Source organism: Marmota monax, unplaced genomic scaffold (genome assembly GCF_021218885.2).
Source record: "Marmota monax isolate L192 unplaced genomic scaffold, Marmota_monax_Labrador192_F-V1.1 WCK01_AAM20220418_F8-fsc00047, whole genome shotgun sequence".
NCBI lineage: Eukaryota > Metazoa > Chordata > Mammalia > Rodentia > Sciuridae > Marmota > Marmota monax.
The window spans coordinates 2,850,233-2,873,994 of record NW_026692072.1 but is presented as its reverse complement, the minus strand read 5'-3'; the positions used below and the strand labels follow the sequence as shown (position 1 = coordinate 2,873,994).

Genomic DNA, 23,762 nt, shown 5'->3' with positions numbered 1-23,762 from the left:
CAAGACACCTGCGTTTGCAGGGCTAGTGTCAGAACTGCTCAGGCACAGTGCACCCCACCCTGTACGGCCCCCGGGAAGTTGCAGCTGAGCATTCACAGATAAACACAAGGAAGAAGTGGCAAAGACAGGCTGTGGGTAGGAGCAGGAGAGCCAGCTGTGGGGTGGGGAGCGCAGAGATGGCGTGGCCAGAAGGGACAACCTGGCTGGCTGGAAAGGTCAGGGATGGCAGGGTCCCAGTCCTCGGCACTTACTGCAGTTCTCCTCGTCACTGCCGTCAGGACAGTCCTCAAACCCGTTGCACCGGAAGCGGCCGATGATGCAGTGGACGCCGCTGGCGCAGGGAAAGAACGTGGGGCCGCACTTGGACTTAGCTTTTGCTGCAGAGAGGAAAAAAGACGGAGAAACAGCGAGACGTCAATCAGGACGGTAAGGTCTCAGGCCACCGCGTCTTCCTCCTGTCCCCTCTGAAAGTGCAATGAGCCCTTGCAGGTTTACCTGGGGGTCCCCGAGGGAGGCTCACCCCCACCCCCACCTGGGATGCCCAGCGAGCCCGGACCCCCACATACAGCATCCCCGAGGAAGGGAGGGGCTGATCCTGCCCCACACAACCTCTGCACCCCCCAGGCACCCAACCCCAGGTGCCAAACAGAGGAAGGACTAGGTGGACGGTGAGCCGGTGGGCGATGGATGGAGCTTGCATCTCAAGATGCTGAAGAATCCATTGAAATTCCTTCCCGGGTGTCAAGTAATCACGGTTGACATTTAGCAAGCGCTCACTGTACCAGGCCCTACGCCAAGCGCTCTGCCCGGATTATCTCCTCTAATCCCCTGAGCGGCCACCCAAAGGGAAGGCCTGCAGAAGAGCTCACGCCCGGACACGGCCCTCCTTACAGAGGCTGCAGGCCAGGGTGCTCCTGCTTGGCTGGAGCCTGGGAACCTGGATTTGGGGAGGGGTCCCTCCACCGTAACTGAAGAGAGCAGCTCCCTGTGCCTACACTGTTTATGCCAATGGAACAGTTTGCGCTGAACACCTGCTTTCCTTTTGAGAGTCTGGAATCTGGGGACATGTGAGGCCAAAGGGGCTCCTGCAGCCGTCCAGGATAAACACTCTGGGCACTGACTCGCTAATGCGCCTGCCCAGTAGACAACACTTCACACATGTTACGACCCACTGCAAGGGAATCAGAGGCATCCTGTGGAAGGGACCAGGGCCTGCTCCGCTCTGGACTTCACTGCACCCCGGTTACCTCTGTGGATTCTGCTTTGTATCCTTTCCCTGAAATAGATCAGGGTCAAGGTACATGACTATACGCGGGGTTAAGTGAATCCTAGAAAAACTGGTGAATCTCGGATGGCCTTGGGGACCCCCAACACGGATGTCAAGTGCTCATCCCCTTTCATAGATGCATTCTGAGGATAAAGTGACTTGCCCAATGTCACACAGAGCTGGTGTGAGGCCCTGGGCACCCCTGACTCCAAGAAGCCACAATCCCAATCAACTCAATGGCACGGCTTCTCTGCCCAAGGTTTGTAATTTTCCACAAAAGAAGAAATTCATCTTGCCTTCCTGCCATATCAACAGTCTGGACAGAAACGGTTGATACTCAGGCTTGATGGAGTGTCCTGCTAAACCAAAGGGCTCTGTGGGGTAATGCACTTTCTTGTTAATGGTGCTCACTGCATTGGTTGGTGATTGGGAGGTGTTACAATAGGATCTGTGGCCACGTCCAGGTAGCAGGCTCCACTGAGTAGCCCTCTCGCTTCCTGTCTTAGAAGCGGGACCCACAAGTCCTCCCAGAAGGAAGGGCCATTTCTTTGGAACAAACAGGCCCTAAATCACCTCCGTGTTCCTGCCCTTTGTAACATGCCCACTTTGGCAGCAGCTGATTCACAGTCAACAGGGTGTAAAAGCCTGGGACGTGTCCAGGTTTTAAAAACCCACGTGGCCTTGTTTCCAACTGGAACAACCATAATGGTGCTGGGGAACCCTTCTCAAAAAACCCAGGAGAGCCCTGCCTTCCGATTCCAGCTCTGGGTCTAAGTCCTTGAGCAAGTTTCTAAATATTGTTGAACCTGTTTCTTCATCCATGAATTTCAAGTGCCATCTTTTTCCCAGGGCTCTGGTAAGTAGTCCATGAGATGACCTACATTAAGCACTTAGTACAGAGCATGGCATACAGCAGATGCTCAATTAGTGGAAAGATTCTGCCATTTATCATCATCACTAGAATTTTAAAACTGACCCTTCAGCTACTAGAACTTTTTTTTCCCCCAATTACCAGAGTTTAAAAAGCTCATTATGGAAGGGCTCTGTGAACGGATAGGAAATGACTCCCACGATATACTGTTAAGTGGGGGGGGGGGGGGAAGTGCAAAAGAAGGGCCGGGGCTGTAGCTCAGTGGCAGAGCACTTGCCTAGCATGGGTGAGGCACTGGGCTGGATCCTCAGCACCACATAAAAAAATAAAATAAAGGCACGCTGTCCGTCTTCAACTATTAAAAAATCTTTTTTAAAAAAGTGCCAAAGAAGACCTAGAGTATTTTGTCGTTCATATAGGAAGAGAAGGGGGTGAGGAAAAGAAAGAATAAAAATCACAACCATGTGTTGGCTCATCTGTACAAAAGAAATACAGGAAGGATCAACCAGAAATTGAACAACTGCAGATGGGTAGGAAAGGAACAGAATCCAGTAATAAGGATAAGAAAGGTGCATACTTCTGTGAGCATATCTATGTGTACAGATAGAGTCAGTCCATCTACCTATCTACCCACCTACCTCTCTCAGTTCACATTCCGTCTCTCTGTATACACATCTGTCTCAGTTTATATTTGCATAGATAAACCCAGGGAAGTGTCTATCTTAGAGCCACGATAATAGGATCCAAAAAAAATTAAGAGTTAAGATCAATCACATGTTGGAGAACTCAAAACGGAATTTAAGCAGTAACAAGTGAACACAACCTCCTTCTTCCACATGAATAACACCCCACTGAAGTGAGAGGTTTAAAAAGCTAGCCTTAAGCAACTGTGTACAACATTATTCTGACTGGATTCTCTAAGGTTAAAGGGGAAAAAGGACTCCATGTAAATACTGTACTGCGGTTATATTTATCTCGCACAGGGGCAGGGAATTGCAATCCTGAAACCACCACTTGCATAGGCAAGGGCTGGACAAGGCAGTCGACCTTGCCTCAACAGTAAGAGCTGTCAGAGGGAGACGGCCCCTGAGGAACCCTGGGGCTTTGGCCTGGAATTAAAGGAATGGGTTTTTTTTTTTTTTTGGGGGGGGGGTTGTTTGTTTGTTTTAAGAGAGAGAGATGAGATGAGAGAGAGAGAGAGAGAGAGAGAGAGAGAGAGAATTTTTTTAATATTTATTTCTTAGTTTTCGGCGGACACAACATCTTTGTTTGTATGTGGTGCTGAGGATCGAACCCGGGCCGCACGCATGCCAGGAGAGCACGCTACAGCTTGAGCCACATCCCCAGCCCCAAAAGGAATGTTTTAAAAATCAGGCAGATAGACGTATCTACTAGATGGAGAGAGAGAAAAATAGCTAATAAAATAAATATTGATTTGTGTGTGCAGAAGAGGGGTGTGTGTGTGGGTGTGTGTGTTCCTTAGCTCTTTTATTGACAAGGACTAGAAACAAAGATGTCCCAACAGCAACAAGCACATCCAGCTCTCAGACCATGGTTTCTAAGTACCATTCAACCAGCCCAGGAAGCCCAGATCTTAGGAGAAGTGGCTGGTTTCAGAGGGGACCTTCAAGATGAACCTCCAGCATCTTATATTGCTAGAATATAAAGAAGGGTTCAAAGTGCCCTGGGGGCAAGTCGAAGGGCCGAGGAATTAACCTGAACTCCCAATAGCCCAAGCTGGAACAATCTGAGCAACCAAAAGGTATTGAATTGCAAACCAGAGGATGAGATGAACATCCCTGAGGCCCTCCTGATACCAAAGTTGGTTGAAGGCACCAGTATATGGTTGGGGAGGGATAGAAGAAATTCTCATTAATGAATGTAAAAGGGGTGCAGGAAACAGAAAGTCCCTCTTATGCAAACAGGGCAGTAATAACTTATAGAGGCAAGAGGTACCAATGTGGTTGCTAAAGTCAGAGGAGGAAAGCTTGAGGAGAGACAGGGTATCTGCAAAACCTCAAGGATCTCCCCAGTATGCTAATTAATCACAAAGGGGGAAAAATAGTGACTGAGAAACTTGGCAGGTGCCACCTTACCATGCCATCGTGGTCAAAATGAGAATCACTGGACATCAGCAATACAGTCGCCCTCGAATGGGGAACAGAGGACACCACATCGCCCTCTGTGCTCTACTTGCCAAAAATACACGATTCAAGGTAACCATGAGAGGACATCCGACAAGCCCGAAGGGAAGGCCTTCCACAGGCTAACTGACCAGTAACCTCCAAGGTCACAAAGGCCAAGAAGAGGCATTTGCAAACACTGGAGAGGCCCCCAGGACTGGGAAGGACGGCGATGGAACTCCACCAGTGCCAATTCTCGTTTCGATCCTTGCTCTAGGGCTCTCTCAGATGTCAATCATATTAGTGGACAATGGACAAGGAGTCTGAGAACTCCCAGGACTACTTCTGCCCCTTTTCTGTAGGTCTAACATTATTTCGAAATAAAAACCTATGATCAGGCTCCCTGTGGAGTACATAAAAATATAGAGCAGGAAAGAACATTACCTATAATCCTCCACTCTGAGGCACCCCAAATTTGCATTCTTCTAACGCAGCTGACGCCTTTATACATACAATTTTTTTTTAATGTCCCAGGATTTTTTTTATTGCACATTTTATTTTGAGAAACTTTGTGATTTACATAAAGTGCTAAAAAAGATCCCATGTACCCTTTTCCTACTTTTCCCCAATAGTAACTTCTCGTAAAACTATAGGAGGACGTCACGACCAAGATGCTGCCATTGCTGTGGCCAAGATACAGAGCATCTCCATCCCCACCAAGAGCCCTCAGTGACCCTCGGACAGCCAGGACCAACACTCTCCCTCTCCCACTTCTCCGTTAACCCCTGGCAATCACAGGTCTCTTCTATGTTTCTACACTTTTGTCATTTCAAGAATGTCATGTAAGTGGAATTGTTCGTCATATAACCTTTTGGAAATGGCTTGTTATTTTTTTCATCCAGTGCAAGTCTCTGGAGAAAACCCTCCTGTGATTTTGTAGATTAACTTGCTTTAGAGCTACAACACTAAATATTTTCCAAAGTTTATTGTGGCCACAAAAATATTTCATAGTATTGATCAACAAGATTGTTCTATCATTTCCTCCATGCTGGGCACTTGGGGTGCTAGGGTCTGGATGTGGTTCATTCTCCTAAGGTTCCTGTGTTGGAAGCTTGGTTCCCAGGATGGTGGTATTAAGAGGTGGTACCTAGTGCAAGGTCATTAGATCACGGAAGCCACTGTTATCAGAACAAGTAAATGCTGGTCTCATGGGGGGAATTAAGTGCTTGTGAGAGTGGATTGTTACAAAAGAGCAAGTCTGACCCCTGATTCACTCTCTGCCTTCCTATTTTGCCATGTTATGTATGGCTCCCTTCCTCCACACACTCCTGCCATGATGTCATCTTCCATGTGACCCAGCCAAAGGACCCCTCACAAGAGCTGAGCAGATGTCAATGCCAAACTCTTGAACCTCCAAAACTGTGAGCTAAATAAACCTCTTTTCTTTATAAATTACCTACCTCAGATATTTTATTATAGGAACAAAAAAGCAGACAAATATACTTAGTTATAAGCAAATTTTCAGCATTATAAATTATTCAGTAAAGAACATCTTTACATATAAAAAATTGGCCTGAATTACAAATAATATTCTTAAGCCACATTACTAGAAAGGGGGATACAGGGTATGAACATTTTCCCCCAAAATACATAATGTGTTAGGGAAGTGTTTCATTAAATATCCTACCACAGGCCAGACTTTAAAACAAAAACCCATTTGCTCACAAAATATTTCAGAATCTGGGCTGGGGTTGTGGCTCAGCGGTAGAGAGCTTGCCTTGCACCCGTGTGACGCTGGGTTCGATCCTCAGCACAACATAAAAATAAATAAACAAAATAAAGGTGTTGTGTCCAACTACAAATAAAATTTTTAAAAAATATTTCAGAATCACACGCTCACTGTTATAAGTGATTATAACAATGGTGGGGCCCAAAGCCCACCCCCAGGTTCAGTGATTCACTGGGGGGAATCAGGACTCAGCGTCAAAAGGACACAAACCAAAACTGGCCAAGAGGAAAGGGACAGAGGTGAAGCCCAGAGCAAGCCAGATGGAAGCCCCCAAGTCCCCTCCCGGCCATTGCAGAGCAACAAGGAGTGACAACACTCGTGAAAGGCTGTCACCCAGGGAGCACGTCACTGAGCCGGTGTCCAGGGGTTGCCTGGGGGCTGGTCACATGGACATTCTCAGTTCCCAAATTCTCAGAGCCCAACAGGGAACCTAGACAACCTCGCTGCGGGGCCCAGCTGGTCTGGCTCTGGGAGTCGCCCGTCAGTTACCAAAATTCAGGTCCTAATGACGGCCAAAACCACTCCGCCATGGGCCCTGGGAGGGACGTTGTGCTCCTTCTCTGCACAGATGCGTCTGGAACCTGCAGGGCCAGGTGACAGGGCAGAGAAGCAGAGGCGACCATTTCCCAGGGCCGCGTCTGCGCCTCAGCCAGCCCTGCATCCACCACGTCCTCCCAGCCGGCCCGAGGCCTCCGCCCACTGTTCCTGGGCCAGCCGGCCCTGCTCTGGTCACCTTTCAAGGGATCAGAGAAGAAACGCCACCTCGGGGCTTGACCTCCAAGCTGGCAGGGTATCCTCATAAACTTCAGCCTGTCACCTTTCCATGGAAAATGTCACTGGCTTGCCGTTGCCTTAGAATAAAGCCTGCAGTTTCCACTGCAGTGTCCCCCAGCTCTCTGGCTTCCCACGCTGCCACCACCCCAGGGCCTTTGGGCTCCTACACCAGGCAGGTCCCAACTCAGGGCCTCTGCACAGTGCGGTGTCCCTCTGCCGGGACGCCTTCTCAGGGCTCAGCATGGCCCCCTCCATCTTCCTGAGGTCCTGCCCTGCGCCCTCCATCACTCCAACCCTACCCTGCTCTGCTCGTCCACCCGAGGACACACCCTGACCTGACGTGACACCACTGCCTTCCCACGGTGCCACCTGACGTCCCTGCCACCCACTCCCAGGACACACATCTGCTTGAGTACTTTGATCCAGCCTTTTGAAGGAGCTGTATGGAACAGGGCCCACGACTGGTGCCTAAAAAATATGTGCCAGATGACCTGTGAGAGGAGACAGTGGGACTGGACAGTACCAGCAACCGCTTGCTACACACCTGCATGGGCTGAGTAAGCACTGAGCTGTTCTACAGACCCTACCTCATTCACTCCCCGTAAGACCCACTGTACAGACAGGAAAACTGAGGTCTACAAGTGAAGATTTCCCTTGACTCAGTTGCTTGACTCCCCGGTAGATCTCCCTACTGCCCCGTCCAGCTCCAAGGAACGAGGCTGCCTGAGACAAAGAAGTGGTGCAGATGTGAATGATCAAAAGTGAATTCGCTACCACCGCTATTAGCCAGCTCCTCGGCCCCGCCCTGCGCCCTTTTCAGGAGTGACTACTGAGACATCCTGCCTGGTGGGATGCTGAGCTGCTGCTTGTCAGAGGGAGCCGTCCTGGTGATATCCATTTGCAACATCACAGGCCTGCAAGGACTACCGCTGGGCGGGTCACAGGCACCCAGAGAGCGTCTGGCAGGGGCACAGAGAGAAGCCGGGGAGAGCCTGTTGACATGGCTAGGGGCCGCTCCCCCACACCACAGCCCACAGGGCCCTGAGGGGTTCCAAGCAAGGCCTAGTCAGGCCTCTCCTGCTGCCCCAATCTCCCAATCTCCCATTGCAGCAGCCCCTGGCATAGAGTGGACCCAGGCTTGTCAGTCTTTAAAATCGTCACGGCAAGGGGGACAGAGCACCTGTTCCACTGAGTGCTGGACACCCCCATCCCCGCCACAAGCCGTGCTAAGCTGCGTTCACTAGCAAGACCCCGGGGCTCTGCCCAGTGTTGGCTTTATTTTCCTGATCTGAGTCCTTCCCCTCCCTAAAGTCTGCTTGTCACCATTCTGGATTTAAAGACCCAGACGATAAGCCAGGGGCAGTGGCGCCTGCCTGCAATACCAGCGACCCAGGCTGTGACACGAGGATCCAAGAGGAGCGCAAGTTCAAGGCCAGCCTCAGGAACTGGGTCAAACTTTTATTTTACCACCGAGGACATACACAAATGCACGATGACTTCCACTCACTATCAGCCTAATTAGAAGTCAGCTTTCACTCCAAAAGCCACAGTCTTGGCCAGAGATATGTAGTGTGGGGACCAGGAGAGAACTGAAGGGCAGGAGGAGATGGCCCAGCATCACCAAGTTGTGACACCTTGGGACACAGATCAGATCTTCATGTGCATAACAACCAAAGCCCACAGGTACTCGGCACAGGCTCATCCGGTCACTGATTCTCACACACAGGAACACTGAGGCCCAAGGAGGCGACTGACTTGCCACAGTCTCAGAGCTCTTGAGGGTCAGACTGGCAGAGTCCAGTCCTGCTCCGAGTCTGGCCTCTCTCAGACTCACTCTGCTTGACGCAGGTGCCACAGGGCCATCCCTGGTCTGATTCAGGAGAGACCCAGAGAAAGGGGGCCCTGAGACCAAAAGCCCTTCTCCCATATGGCCAGGACTTCCCAGACCTCTTGCCTGTGGCTCTCAACCTACCCAGGAAGGGCTCAGGGCTGCCCACCCATCCTGGAGGATGACATACTACCACCGGGCCCTGCTGTCGAGGGCTCCTTCCCCAGCCTCTCCCCAGGTGGCAGTCACACCAAGGGCTGGACAGAGGCCGCAGTGTGGGACCACCAGGAGCTCAGCTGCTCAGGTGTTGCACTGCTCAGACTGTGGCTCGGGCTCCAGCCAGAGCTGCTGGCCGCTGGTTCTCCCCCTCCAGACCCCTGTGGTTGGTGCAATGAGCCACGGCTCCTCACCCACTGCTCCCGCCAACTCCAGCTCCAGGATCCTGACAGTGTGTGGCTGAGGCGCCCAAAGAACTGGACGCAGGGGCCTTCCACTTCTGCAAAGTCACCACCCTGGCTTTCACAGACACAAGGCCGCTACTGTGAGACATACGAAAGGGAAGGTAAACACCATCCCAAACCGTCCCCACCCGATCAGCACACCCTGGACAGCCTGGTAAACATGGTCTTGAGCGTGGTCTCCAAACTGCAGCACACGCCGGGGTCACCCAGACCCTCACGAATGCAGCAGGTGCGGGGTGGAGCCTGGGGTTCTGCACTCCTGGCCAGCTCCGGGCAGTGCCGCTGGCTCCGAGCACTAAGGCGCAGGCCAGCAAAGGCCACTGCCTCGCTCACTGCGGTACCTCCAACACCCACTAAGGTGCCCGCATGCAGGCTAGTCAATAATTACTGACGAATGCATGAGCAAAAATCTGAGTATGCAGCTGGACTTAAATGCCACCGTAAAACACGTGGTATTCTGAAACGTGCTCCGGCCACTTTGACATATTATGACATCTCTTCACGTCAATAACTCCTGGTCCACATGGCCACTTTCAATGGTGAAGGGTAACTTTACTGCCTCTCTGTATTCATGAGTCATACTGATGGACAGTTGGGGTGTTTTCGATAAGCAACGTGCGTCCAGCCGCTTACACGGTTTTTTCCCACTGACACAATATCTCCAGGAGGTCTAACTGCTAGGTCAAGGGACATGCATAGTCCACGTTTTGGTATACTTTTGATCATGCACCACCTCTCCCTGGGGAACTGGTAGTCTTTGGGCCACAGATGGCTAAGAGAAAAGCCTTCCCACCCAAGGTCATGCTGAATGTCTCCTATTAGCAAGGATATTCCTAGAAAGGCAAAGGCTGCGAACAACCCACAGCTCCTCTGCATCTGGGGGAAGTCGGTCCTTCACTGCTGCCACGCTCTATTATCCTCCATCCATCTCTGTCTCCTTTCATTTTAACATCTGTGTATTTCATTACTCTGCAGAGTAGGGGACATTAGTGTCTGGTCAAGGAAACCATGACTCTTCTTTTTATCTTTCTAAATTTGGCCCGGGTGCAAGGCATCAATCTCTGCTGGAATTGGTTTGCCTGGGTTGCACTAATCACAGGCTAATGCAGAGTGACTCTGTGCCTGGGAGCTGGTCCTTCACTTCACTTCCTGGGCTGCACGCACCCTCTTGTCTCAGGGTGCTGACAAAGGACAGGGTCTCGCTCCCAGGACTGCCTTCCTCGCCAGGGTTTCTCTAGAATTCCACGTCCTCCAAGGCAGTTTTGCAAAGAGCAACTTAGTGACCCACTGCAACCCAATCACGACAGATGCTTCTGAAATTTCAGGTTCCTAGGCCCCTCCCAAGGGGAATCTGCATTTTTATTAAGCACAACCAAGGATTCCCATGAACACTGACATATGAACATCCTTGCTAAAGTCTGCATATGACTTGAGTGTGTCCCCCCAGAATGTGTGTTGAAATTTAATCCCCTTCCTAAGGTAGAAACTGTGATATTTAAAGGTAAAGCCTTTGGGAGGGGATAAGGATTAAATAAATAGAGTGGGGACCATGATTGAACCCTGGAGGCTTTATAAAGGAGAGGGACAGAAACCAGAAGAGACATGAACTAGTGGGCTCCCCATCTCTTGCCATGCAATGCCCTAGATCGATCCCCTCAGGACTCTGCCAGCCAAAAGGTTATCACCAGATGCAGCCCCTGGACCTTGCACCTCCAAAATAAACTTCTTTTCTTTGTAAAGTTATCTGCCCTTGAAAATTTTATTATAGCAACACAAAACAGACTAATACACTTCTACTCAGAGATTCTGCTTAAGTCTTACATCCTCAGAGAATGACCTCATTATTCCTTTCTTTCTAGTACTGTTACTATACCAATCAGCAGCCACTACAAGAATCATGGCTATGGGGACAATTCTGACGTCACTCCTTTAAGTCAAGTCTAACAATGACATCCCCGACTGAGGAGTAATCAGAGGAAGAACAGCCACTGGCAAGTACAGGCCTCTTCCTGGTCTTCCTCCATTTCAACAAGTTTTTTCTTCTTCCACATTTACGCACAAGGCACAAAATGCTTTACATACAAAGCTGTATATTCACACAGAAATGGTCGTGCCCTAGCAAAAAAGCCCTTTTTGCATTTTAAAACTCAAATCAATTTTGTAAGGCTTTATACTTTACCTGTGCATGAAACAAATAGGTTATAGCGGGGGTAGAGGAGCTTTCCCTTTCTGTCCAATAGCAAAATGTTCCTGAGCATCCTTCTGTGGGCCAGGCACGGAGTCAGCTGTGGGCAAGACAGGCTCTCTGACAGCCCAGGACAGATGAGCCTCCGCATGCAATGCAAGGAGTGACCTGCAGAGGGAGCTATGAGACGCCTAATCTCAACCAGGTGAAGGCTATTGTCAGGAAGGGTTCTCCGTGGAAAGTCTGCCTCTGATGAGATACTTAATCAAGATAGAAACTAATAATATTTACTATCTGAGACCTTACTCATTCCGTTAGTTCATTTCACTTAACACTAATTCACAGACTCAATGTCATACCTGTAGAAATGAGGATACCCAAGAGACACCTAGGCCACGTTTGAAAGTTTAGCATTCATAGAATTGTAGAATGAAGAATGTTCCAAGAAGCAAGAACGGCATGTGCAAAGGCCCAGAGGTAAGAACAACATAGAAATGAAAGAACAGAAAAGAGATCAGTGGAAATGTGTTTTCTCATGTCAGTAAAAGTGTTCAGCACCTTTAATTTAAAAATTGAAAACCCTATTTCTCATAAGAAAAGTGTTATGAGTCAGTTGCAATTCAATTCACTCTAAAATTGGTAGAACGATGACATACAAAAGTTTAAATTAGAAAAAATAAATTATGTAATTTACATAATATAAACCAATGTGCACACCTCTCAAAGTGAATACCCACATGTAGCCGTCACCGGCTAAAATTTTTGCAAAGAGCAATGTAACTGAAATTGCTAACGCATTCATTCTCCCAGCTTATTTTCTAAAAAGTCAAACTGTGGTTCCTTTTAAAAGTCAAAAATGACTTCATGGTTGGGAGCAAGAAAGCAAAGAGAGACTTACAAAAATAACAGACTTTCAAAAAGCAATCTGCCTGGGTTCTGTAAGAAGTCAGGAGAAAGGAGGAGATGTTCTTTCACTGTGATCCCAGAGCAGATGACAAACAGCCCAGAATGTCAAACAGACTCCGAGAACTTAAGCCTGTGAAAATTCATTGAGCAAAAAGCCCTCAGATTGGAGTAGAACCAAGTGTTATCTTTTTTTGGGAGGTTGGGAGCCTCCCGGGGATTGAACTCTGGGGCACAACCACTGAGCCACACCCCCAGCCCTATTTTGTATTTTATTCAGAGACAGGGTCTCACTGAGTTGCTTAGCGCCTGAGGCTGGCTTTGAACTCGCTATCCTCCTGCCTCAGCCTCCCGAGCTGCTGGGACTACAGGCGTGCATCACCGTGCCTAAGTGTTATTGATTGGACGAGATGTTTTATTTCTCCCTAAAATAACACATCAGCCATTTCAGACATCATGCTGGAGGGGTGTCATGGTTTAGATCTGGAATGGCCCCCCAAAAGCTCCTGTGTTGGAAGCGTGGTCCCCAAGGCAGCAGGGTTGAGAGGAGGGGCTTTTGGGCAATGATTGCATCCTGGGGGTCTCTGACCTCATCAGAGAATTAGTCCATCAAGTGGACTAGTGGGAGGTGGGACCTACTTGGAGGAAGTTTGTCACTGAGGGTTCATCCCACAAGGTTTGGTCCTCCTCTGTCTCATGTTCTCTCTCCCCTCAGCCTATTTCTGGCTGCCGTGAGCTGAACAGCTTTCCTCCACTGAGCCCTTCTGCCATGCTGATTCTGCCACGGAGCTGGCTACCCTGGATTGAGACCTCTGAAACTGTGAGCCAAAATAAGTCCTTCTTCCTCTAGGGGGTTGTGGTCAGGTATCTTGGTCACAGCGACGAACAGCTACCACACAGGAGCGAAAGAGACACAAACACAAACTAACAGGAAAATACATGTGGAAAGAAGGCACGCGGGTGAAACAGCTTTCCCAGATGATTTGGTCATAGAAAATTCTTCCCACACATCTGCTTTATGCCTAAAACAGAAGTTCTATAACCTGGGGCTGAGGTATCAGAAGGTATCTAAGGTCTGCATTTGTGTCCTCTCCCAGGTCTGCCACATAATAACAGCTGAGACCTTGGACCTGAAAAAAGGGGACAAAGATAACACAGACCTCAAGAGCTCAAGAAATAAAGTGAGATCTTGTGCCTACAGAAGGCAGCCTATCCAGCTGGGGTTCACTCACACCTCCACTCCCGGCATGCCTCAGGGCTCTACAGGTTGCTCTTCTTCACACAGACCGCTGCCCCTGAGAAGAACCAGGAGGAAACACCGTAATCTCTGGACGGTCCAAGGCCTTGCTTGTTCAGTTATTCACTGAAGCAGCATTGACTCTAAGTCTCTGTATGTCACCCATATGACCTGAGCCAGCCATGCGTCCCCAGCTAAGGAATACCTGGCCAAGAAGCCAAGAAGGATAATAAACAGAAAACTGCAAAAAAAATGAGATGTGATAAATGCTCTATGAACTGAACAAGCAGTGGCCTTTCAACAGTTAATTACAGCACTTAGGAATGCAGGGATGGGGGTCAGCCTACCCGGGTTCAAATCCGGCTCTACCACTTACTGGTGGTATGATTCCTGGTTAGTTATTTGGCCTCTTTGTGTCTTGATTTCCTCACCAGGACACGGAAATACCCAGGAAACGGCACTGCCTACCTCAGTGAGTTGTGGGGTTAAAAGAGATAATGTAATCACTGCTTAGAACTTTCTCTGGTGGCTAGTACTGTATTAGCTACTGTTATCTATATCCCACATTAGCTATCATTATTTGATATTCCACTAGAAAATATATGATAAAAGACAGTATTTCATACATAGTGCTACATATAATATCATACGGTATCCACCATTGTTATTGACATCACTTATTATTATCATTTTCAGTTTCCACCCAGCAGTGAATGCTCAATCAATGAATGGGAAACAGTTTAAGTGCAAAAGGATTCAAAAAATCATGAGACTCCTCCAACCTGGGGAAGCCCGAGAGTACTTCCTAAAGCGTGGCTACTTCAGCTGGGCATGAAATGTCACAGGAGCACACTGGTGAAGTAGGAGAGAGAAGGGCACTCCATGCAGGAGGAGTGGCAAGAACAAAGGCTCAGAGGTGAGTCAGGTCACGTCTCACGGAAAGGTCAGCGAGAAGCTGGGGCACCTGGAACATGGAGTATGTGGCAGGAGGTGAGTCTGGGAGATAGGCAGATAGGAGTCGGCACTCATCCTGGGAGCCAGCAGACACTTTTATTAAAAAAAAAAAAAAGTGATGTGTCAAGTCTGCTTTTTATGAAGAGAATGTTTATAGACCCATGGGATATTATAAGGCCATGTAAGTCAAAGAAATATCTTCTATACCTTCCACGAAGCCCTTAGGGAACGGAAGAGAGATGCGTCTACAATATTCTTTGGACTTTTAGAGGAAAAGGTACTAAAGACCACATTAGAATGTAAAGTGACTGCCAGTGTCTTTTAAAATGATATTAAGAATGACCAGGGAAAACATCCAGGCAAGTTTGGGATGTGGAAATCACAACCTAGAGGGTTTTTGCAGGTTATTTGTTTTGGCTCTCTAGAATGCACATGCATATGTGTGTGTGTGTGGGGGGGGGGGGGTTGTGTGCTCACATATTGGGATGAAAATTCCAGAAACTCCATACACAGAGTCTAAGTCATTCCCAACTGGTACATCTACAGACAGGTCTTGAGGGGATGAAAAAGATCTAAAAGATCATAAATAAATGTGGGTCTGCTAACTCACCCTCCCGAGGCTTTTCACCACTTGGTAGAAAAACTTACAGACAGAGGATCTGAATCCCTGGGATTAAGAGCAGATGTGGGAGTAGAGATGGGAATAGAACAAAAGTCATCGTTCCCACCTTGAAAAGAGAACTTCATACAGAGACAGCTTCTGACTCCATGAAAGGCGATATCCAAGGGATAGCTCCTCAGAAGTGTGGGAGAATGAAAAGGAGAACAGGGGTGGGGGGCTCCGTGGCAGAGCTGCTGGCTTAGCACGTGAGACCCCGGTTCAATTCCCAGAACCACAGAGAAAGAAAAGAAGAAGAAAGGAGTGGGGGGGGAGAGAAGGAGGGGAAAGGAAGGAAGGAGGGAAATGGGGTAAGTGGAGTGTGGTAAGGGAGAGTCAGAGATAGTTTTTACATTTGAATCAATTCAAACGATTTTCCACCTCGCTGGGCAATGAGGGTCATCTTTACCAAAGGGTTTTATTTTTTTCTGAGCTTCTACCCTCTCCTGTTCCCCTGGCCTCTGGCAATCTTTGAGGTTTTTCTTCTGAAAACATTCTAATTTCTGTGCATATTCTTTGCCTTCAGATTTGTGAAGAGGAAGCTGGATTCTGAGGGCTCTCTGGAGTTGCTGGGGTCTGGTTTTCCAGCTCCCCCAGACAGACAGACAGACAGACACACACACACACACACACACACACACTCCACATCAGTGGCAAAACCCTGGAGCTCAGAGTTGTCTAAAGGCCCATGACGTGAGGATGAAGTCACTTGTGACCCCACAGAAGCAGGGACTCCACTCACAAGACATGGGGTAAGTGTCCCCAGAGCACAGCAAAGAGGCAGGGCCCCTACAGCTGCTCTGGGGCTTGTATATTCTCTGTCATGATGTAACTGGAAAAGATCCCTTAGGAAACAACTTTAGCCCATCACAAATCTTGTCCAGGAAAGGTTTTCACCAAGGCATCAGGAATTTTCTATGATGCTTTCAATACCAGTCACGGGAATCGGATAATCCCACAGCCGTCATCTCGTGGTAGCTGTGGGGCTAACTTTAAAGACAAAGCAGCAATCCTCAGCTTCTAGCTCATCCTAAAAGAGAAGTGACTCTCATTCCTGGCTGTACAAATCCTGGAAGACTTTAAAAAAAAAAAAAACTGAAATCAATAGATCTGAAGTGGCCAGACTAACACCAGACAAAACAGAAGACAATCTCCTAGAGAAAGTAGGACTCTTGTGAGACAATGGCTAATCCAGCCAGAAGACATCACCAAGTGCACCTAAAGTCATGGCCTGGAAGCAGAAGCCGTCTGAATTAAAGGTAGAAACAGATAAACAAACAATAGTCGGAGACTTTGATACTTTCAGAAACGGATAAAATAACTAGGCTGAAGATTAACAAGGAAGAAGATGTGACCAGAGCAGTGAATAAACGAGGCCTGGCAGAGTCTCCACAACACTCCACCCAGCAGGAACCAGACATGCTCTCTTCTCAGTTGTACACAAAACACTCTCAGGCCATGAAACAAATCTCCATAAATTTAAAAGGAAAGAAATCATTTCATGTGTGTTTTCCAAGCATAATGGAATGAAACTAGAAACCAGGAACCAAAGGAAATCTGTGACTCACAAATATGTGGATATTAAATAACATACTCTTAAATTAATTCACAGTCAAAGGAGAAAGCACAGCTGGGCGCAGTGGTGCACACCTGTAATCCCAGCAGCTCAGGAGGCTGAGGCAGGAGGATCCCAAGTTCAAAGCCAGCCTCAGCAACTCAGTGAGGCCCTAAGCAACTTAATGAGACACTGTTTCAAAAAAAGAAAAAAAAATACAAAGGACTGGGGATATGGCTTAGTGGTTTAGCACCCCTGGTTTCAATCCTCCATAAATCAATAAATAATTTGAAAAAGAAGAAAGCACAAACAAAATTAGAAGATACTTTGAAATGAATGAAAGAAAATCATAACATACCAAAACTTAATGGGGTACACATAAAGCAGGGATGAGAGGAAAATTTATAGCTGCAGTGCCCACATGAAAAAAGAAGAAAGATCTCCAACCCACAAAACTACTAGAACTAACAAATAAGTTCAGCCAAGTTAAAGGACACAGGAGGAATATACCTAAAGCAGTTGTTTTTCTCTATACTAGCAATTGATCAAAAAATAAATTTAAGAAAACAATTCCATTACCTTTGACACAAAAATAATAAAATACTTAAGAATACATTTAACAAAAGAAATGCAAGATTTATCCATTGAAAACGGCAAAGCATCATTGAAAGAAATTAAAGACTTGAGTAAACAGAAAGACATCCCATGTTCATGGATTGGAGCATCTAACTTTTTTTTTTTTTCATCTAACGTATCTAAGACAGCAATACTGTCCAAACTTGTCTACAGACTCAGCGAGATCCTTACCAAGCTCTCAGCTGGCTTATTTGCAGAAACCAAGAAGCTGATCCTAAAATATGGGAATGCAAGAGACTTAGAATAGCCCAAAGCATATTTAAAAAGAACCCGGGTGGAATGACTATCACATCTCACTCTCAAACTGTACTGCACAGAGCTAGTAATCAAGACAGTGTGGCTCTGGTGTAAGAATATACATATGGATCAAACAGAATAACATTAAGTCCTTTACAGTTAATTGATTTTTTACAAGAATGCCACGAAAATTCCCTGGAAGAAAGGCCAGTCTTTTCAACAGATGTCTGGAACAACGGGAAAACTGGAAAGTCCTATGCAAAAAGAAATGAACGGGGGCCCCTGCATTGCACACAATGGAATCCTGCTTTGTAACAAAAAGGAATGAACTATTGATGAGGGATACCACGTGGCTGAACCTTGCAAACATCAAGCCAAGGGAAAGAAGCTATATGCAAAGGGCTACAAAGTAGAAATTCACTTCTACTAAGGGTCCAGAAAAGGCCAATCCATAGAGACAGGACTAGGTTGGCAGTCCCCAGGGCCCAGGGGAGGGAGGAATAGGTAGTGACTGCTGATGGGTGTAGGGTTTCTTGTTGGAGAGATGAAAATGTTCTCAAAGTAGAGAGGGGCAATAAATGCACAGCTCTCTGATGGAACCAAATAAAGAAACAAAGTTTTGTGGGAACTTCTGAGATCTGAGAAGTTTGGGGACATCAGAAATTAAAGAGCAGCAAGTTGCTAAATCCACGCAACTCCTCCCCAGCTCTTCTGGCTTGCTTCCTGGCAACACGTGGCAGTGCTTGGGCAGGGGTGGGTGACCGTCCAGGGGTGGGTGACTGTCCAGTAGCCAAACCAGGGATGCTGCTAAACAGCCAACAATGCACAGGAAGCCCCCACAAAACAGACACCTCTGTCAATATGTTTGGAGACTAAAGAACCTGTACTAAGGAAAGGTCAATATTCTTGGCTATCTTTTTTGCCTTTTCTGGTTAAAAATTATATATATTTATTTATTAATGGTTAATTTAGCAATAGCTAAATTATGAAATCAACCCAGATGTCTGTCAATAAATGAATGGGTTAAGATGCTGTGGTAGGGGCTGGGGATATGGCTCAAGTAGTAGAGCGCTCGCCTGGCATGCGTGAGGCACTGGGTTCAATCCTCAGCATCACATAAAAATAAAATAAAGATATTGTGTCCACCTAAAGCTAAAAAATAAATATTAAAAAAAGATGCTGTGGTATACAGATACAATGGAGTTCTACGCAACCATAGAAAAGAATGAGGGGCTGAGGTTGTGGCTCAGTAGTGAAGCACCTGCCTCTTACATATGAGGCCCTGGGTTCCATCCTCAGCACCACATAAAAATAAATAAAAAGGTAAAATAAAGGTACTGTGTCCTTCTACAACTAAAAGTATACTTAAAAATAAAACAAAAAAATGAAATTGTGGCATTTGCCAGTAAATGGATGGAAATAGAGAATAGCACGCTAAGTGACATAAACCAAACTCAGAAACTCAAAGGTGGAACTCGTATGTGGAAGCTAAAGTAAAACAAAGGAGAGGAGGAGGGAAGGAGGGTATAACATAAAGAACCAAATATAAATTAATGGACAAGTGAAAGGAAATCTAGTAGAATGGAGGAGGGAGAATGGGGGAGGGAGGATGGGAGGGGGGAGGGGAAGGGGGAGGGAAAGCAGGGATCATGAATTGAAATCTATTTCCATGTGTGCATGAGTGTGTCGGGATGAACCCAACTACTGTATATAACTCTAAAGCTCCCATAGAAAAGAAATGAAGTGTCAGGAGTCAGACAGACTTAGGTCCAAATCCTGGATCTACTCATGCCATAGCCACGTCCTTGAGAAAGTTGCCAAGGATTTTATTTCCTCCTGATTTTATTTCCACATGTTCCAGGAAGGCACCTAGTATATATAGTTATTTGTCATACAGTCGTAATTTGTTTTCATAATTTTAGGAAAAGAAATCGGCTAAAATGAAGAAATCAAAAACGCAAGGGGAATGATGAACAGGACTTTACAAAGTGACTGTGAAGACTGGATGAGAAGATCCAGGGCATCAGCAAGGGCTAAGAACTTTTACTATTATAACTTTTTTTTTTTTTTTTGGTACTGAGGAGTGAACCCAGGGGTGCTCAACCACTGAGCCATATCCCCAGCCCTTTTTTGCATTTTATTTAGAGACAGGATCTCACACTGAGTTGCTAAGTGCCTTACTAAGTTGCTGAGGCTGGCTTTGAACTCCTACCTCAGCCTCTGGAGCAGCTAGGATTATAGGTGTGTGCCACCATGCCCCCTAATATAACTATGGTATTCTATTTTTTCTTTTTTTTTTTTTAAGCTACCAATGGGGCTTAGTACCAGGAAATGGGTGACTAGATCACCTTAAAATAGGATCATTCTATCTAGTAACAGTTAGTATGTAAACGAGGGCATTTCATGAGCTAATAAGCAACACAACAGTTGACGTTGGTCACTACACCATTACAACTGAGCTAAAGAGGGACTGGCCGAATACCCAGTTGCCATAGTAGTGAAAGCCTCTGTGGGTCTGATTCATTTTCTTTCCAGCAACCCTTTCTATCTGTCAGGCTGGGCTCTATGTACAAATCCCCCGCTCAGTGGGTAGAGTCTCTTAGACTTACTAAACCTAATATTATTCTGCTGCTCAAAAGTCAATTTGCCGTAGTCGAAATTGCCACCAAAAACAAGACAAGATGACAGCCAGTCATTTGCGGTGGGCCTTTGTAATGGAGCTCACTAGTTAGCAGTGCACAGGGGACATATCAAACCACCTCCCCACACCCGCCCTGGGGTGCTAGAACAAGAGTCCCTCATCCTCACCGAAAATGAGGGAGAAGGAAAGACAGACCTTTCCTGAAGTTTCACTATGTGCTGGGGCTTTTGTGGACCCTGCCTCCTGACACTCGGCGAACACTCCAGGGCAAGAAGGTTTCCCACACTGTACAGAAGACACTGAGGATCTGAGAGACACCTGTTCCAGGAAGGTACCTCGTATATATAGTTATCTGTCATACAGTCGTAATTTGTTTTCATAATTTTAAGAAAAGAAATCGGCCAAAATGAAGAAATCAAAAACGCAAGGGGAAAAGGACATTATAGGGGGAAGTAGGAGAAAAGGTGGCTATAAGCAAAATGCATCCCATTAACTATTATAGGATTACTAGCATCAGTCCCCAGTTCCTCTCTCTTTTTTCCAGATTGAATCTAGGGGTGTTCTACCCCTGAGCTACATCCACAGCCCTTTTTTTTTTTTTTTGAGGCAAGGTCTTGCTAAGACCTTTCCCAGGCTTGTCTTGAACCTGTGATCCTCCTACCTCAGCCTCCCAAGGCACCAGGATTACAGGCATATACCACCACACCTGGACAAAGGCTCAAAATTTAGTGTGAGTTTCCTAGAAGCCAAAGCATCAAAGAAAATGTGACCAGTCATGAGGTGAGAGAAAGGTATACAGAACATTAAATCCTAACTTTTTACGAGACTAGAGATTTCTGGTACTCCCTCGCCATAACCCCAAGATACAAGTATGAAAAATCATAAAATGTGAGTCAGTTAAGAACCTGAACTCAGGTCATACTAAATTCCAATCCCATCATGGGATGGGTCATGCATGTACTCAGAAAGGATGGATGTGAATTCTTCATTCATATTCCATGTTCATTTCCTCCATAAATAGTGGGGTACAGTGAGTAAGAGAATCAACTCTGGAGCTGGGGTTGTGGCTCAGCGGTAGAGCGCTTGCCTAGCACGTGTGAGGCATTGGGTCTGATGCTCAGCACCACATAAAAATAAATAAATTAAATAAAGGTGTTTTTAAAAAGAGAGAGAGAATCAACTCTGGAGTCAGACTGCTCACGTTCAAATCTCAGCTCTGCCACTATGTAGCCACATGATCTTCAAAAGTTATGTAACTTCTGGCACCTCGGATTTCTCGCCTGCAAATGGAGATGATCAAGGTACCCATGTCACAAAGCTTCTGTGGAGATTAAATGTAAATAAAGCATTCAGAGCCGTGCTTAGACTCCAACACGTAAGTGTAAGCTATTAACATTAGACCTGCTTCCACCACTGTCTACGGATATCTGACCATTTGCTAGACATTGGTCCAAGCACAGGTGGACAGAGCCTTGCACAGAGCACACGAGTCTGTTTTTTCATGGAGCTCTAGCAGAGGGAGCAAGAGAAAACACAAGCCAAGAAAAATTAATTTGGCAGGTGTAAGAGGTACGTGGTGCTGGAGGGAGATAGGATCGAAACTGCACGGCTAATCTGAGTGATAAGAAAAGAAGCATCTGAGGCCAAAGTAGTTTCAGAAGATCTAAAAGACAAGAATAACTGGGCACGGTGGTACATGCCTATAATCCCAGGGGCTCAGGAGGCTGAGGCAGGAGGATGGCAAGTTCAAAGCTAGCCTCAGCAAAAATAAGGCATTAAGCTACTCAGTGAGACCCTGTCTGTAAATAAAATGCAAAATAGGGCTGGGATGTGGCTCAGTGGTCAAGTGCCCCTGAGTTCAATCCCTGGAACCCCCTCCCCATAAATAAACAAATAAAGACAAGAAGATCCATCCTGGCAAGAGGCAGAGCAGCCCAGGCAGAGAGTATATCTCAAGAACAAACACATCTGAAGCCTGGCAATCGTGTGGCTCAGGAAGAAGGGCAGGAGGGATGGTTAGAGCAGAGTGCCCAGGGAGTGAGCCAGGACAATGGTGACAGAGGAAAGAGGACAAAGAGGGCAGAAGGGCAGCCAGGAGGTGGGGTGGAATCCCAGAGCACAAAGGCAGGAAAAGGAGTGTGGCCAACGGTGTTCCATGGAGCTCAAACATCAAGAAAAGGTGATTCAATACCCGCTGGATCTGACAATTAGGAAATTCCTGGAGATCTCCAGATCAAACTCCCAACTTTGGTGGATGCAAGAGTCAGGCTCCAGAGGGCCAAGGAGATACATCCAGGCTACAGCAAGGGAGACAGGGCGAGAACTGGGAGGATTCTCATTTGAGGGACAGTCTGGGATCAGATAAGAGCCTGTAGATAACGGGACGAAGAGGCAGTTGCAGCAGAAATCCCCAAACCTGAGAGTGCATCACTTCCATCCAGGAAAACTGGGCACGAGGGAGCCCTGAGCCCCACCCTCAATCCCAAACTGGCCTAAATCCACAAAATTTTGACAATCTCAGAAGCCACTGAGCAGGGCAGCGTTCCTCATAGTGAGGTGCTTTGAACACCTGCAGCTTCCTGGAGCCCATCAGTAGCCTAATGACTGGGAATCTCCTGGAAAAGTTCTGGAAAACTGCTTACTACGGGCTCGAGGTCATTATGATACAGACAGCTCAGTCCCCTATGGACTCTAGACCTTCAAGGCTAGAAGTCCAGCCCTCAGGCCAGCAGCACTGGCGGCCACCTGGGGGTCAGTGAGACATTCAATCAGCCTTACCTGTATGGACTGAGTTGGCATCTGCATTCTACCGAAGGTGTGTGAAGCTCTGGACCACAATGCAGGAAGGGTCTTATGGCAGGGGGCAAGGTATTGGGCATCTGCCACACATTTTTGGTGCAGAGTGTCCTGGGATGCGCATGTTGTTGATGTTACAGAATACAGCAAAGGAGTCCAGAAAGAAACTCCCATCAAGGTTCTAATGTTTCAGTTCCCCAGGGCTGAGAAGCTAAGTCAGGCATAACTTCAGCCACATAAAATACAATCTCTTGGGGCTGGGGTTGTGGCTCAGCGGTAGAGCACTTGCCTCGCACGTGTGAGGCACTGGGTTCAATCCTCAGCATCACATAAAAATAAACAAAATAAAGGTATTGTGTCCAACTACAACTGAAAAAAATGAACTAAAAATGCAATTTCTTTTTGCAGAAAGGAAAATGTTGCCTAGGACACTGAACGTGCACTCCCCATGATCAAAAGGAACCCTGAAAACCTCCCCCGTCCAGACCTGCCATGTCATGGACTTGCCTGCAGGGGGCAGCACAGCAGGCAGGTCAAGGCTCCCTCTAGCCACCCAAGTGCCTCAGCCAGTTACCTAGCTACTCTAAGCCTCAATTCTGCACCTAATAAAGGGGATTCTAGTCGGGCCAATTTTGTAGCATGGTGAGGACTGAATGACATTGTCCATGCAGAACCCTGGTCAAAATGCCTGATTCTTAGAGCTTCAATATGTTCATCCTCAAGCAGTCTGAACCCAGACCCCCCCAAAACTATATGCCCACTTTGGTTCTCACCATTTTGCCTAACTCTAAACCTACCTAAATTCATCGCTACAGGTGTATGCCCACATGCCTGAGAGCCATTCTGT

General features: G+C 47.1%; 1 protein-coding gene across 8 annotated transcripts in view; it reads right to left on the bottom strand.

Annotated features, from left to right (window-relative positions):
* Ldlrad3 (low density lipoprotein receptor class A domain containing 3) overlaps window positions 1–23,762 on the bottom strand; it is a 225,660-nt gene that overhangs the window by 118,593 nt on the left and 83,305 nt on the right. For all 8 annotated transcript variants that reach the window (XM_046456100.1, XM_058583343.1, XM_046456112.2 and 5 more), the window contains exon 3: window positions 252–377. In XM_046456100.1, coding sequence (XP_046312056.1) covers window positions 252–377 — 126 coding nt within the window. The remainder of the gene's footprint in view (window positions 1–251; window positions 378–23,762) is intronic.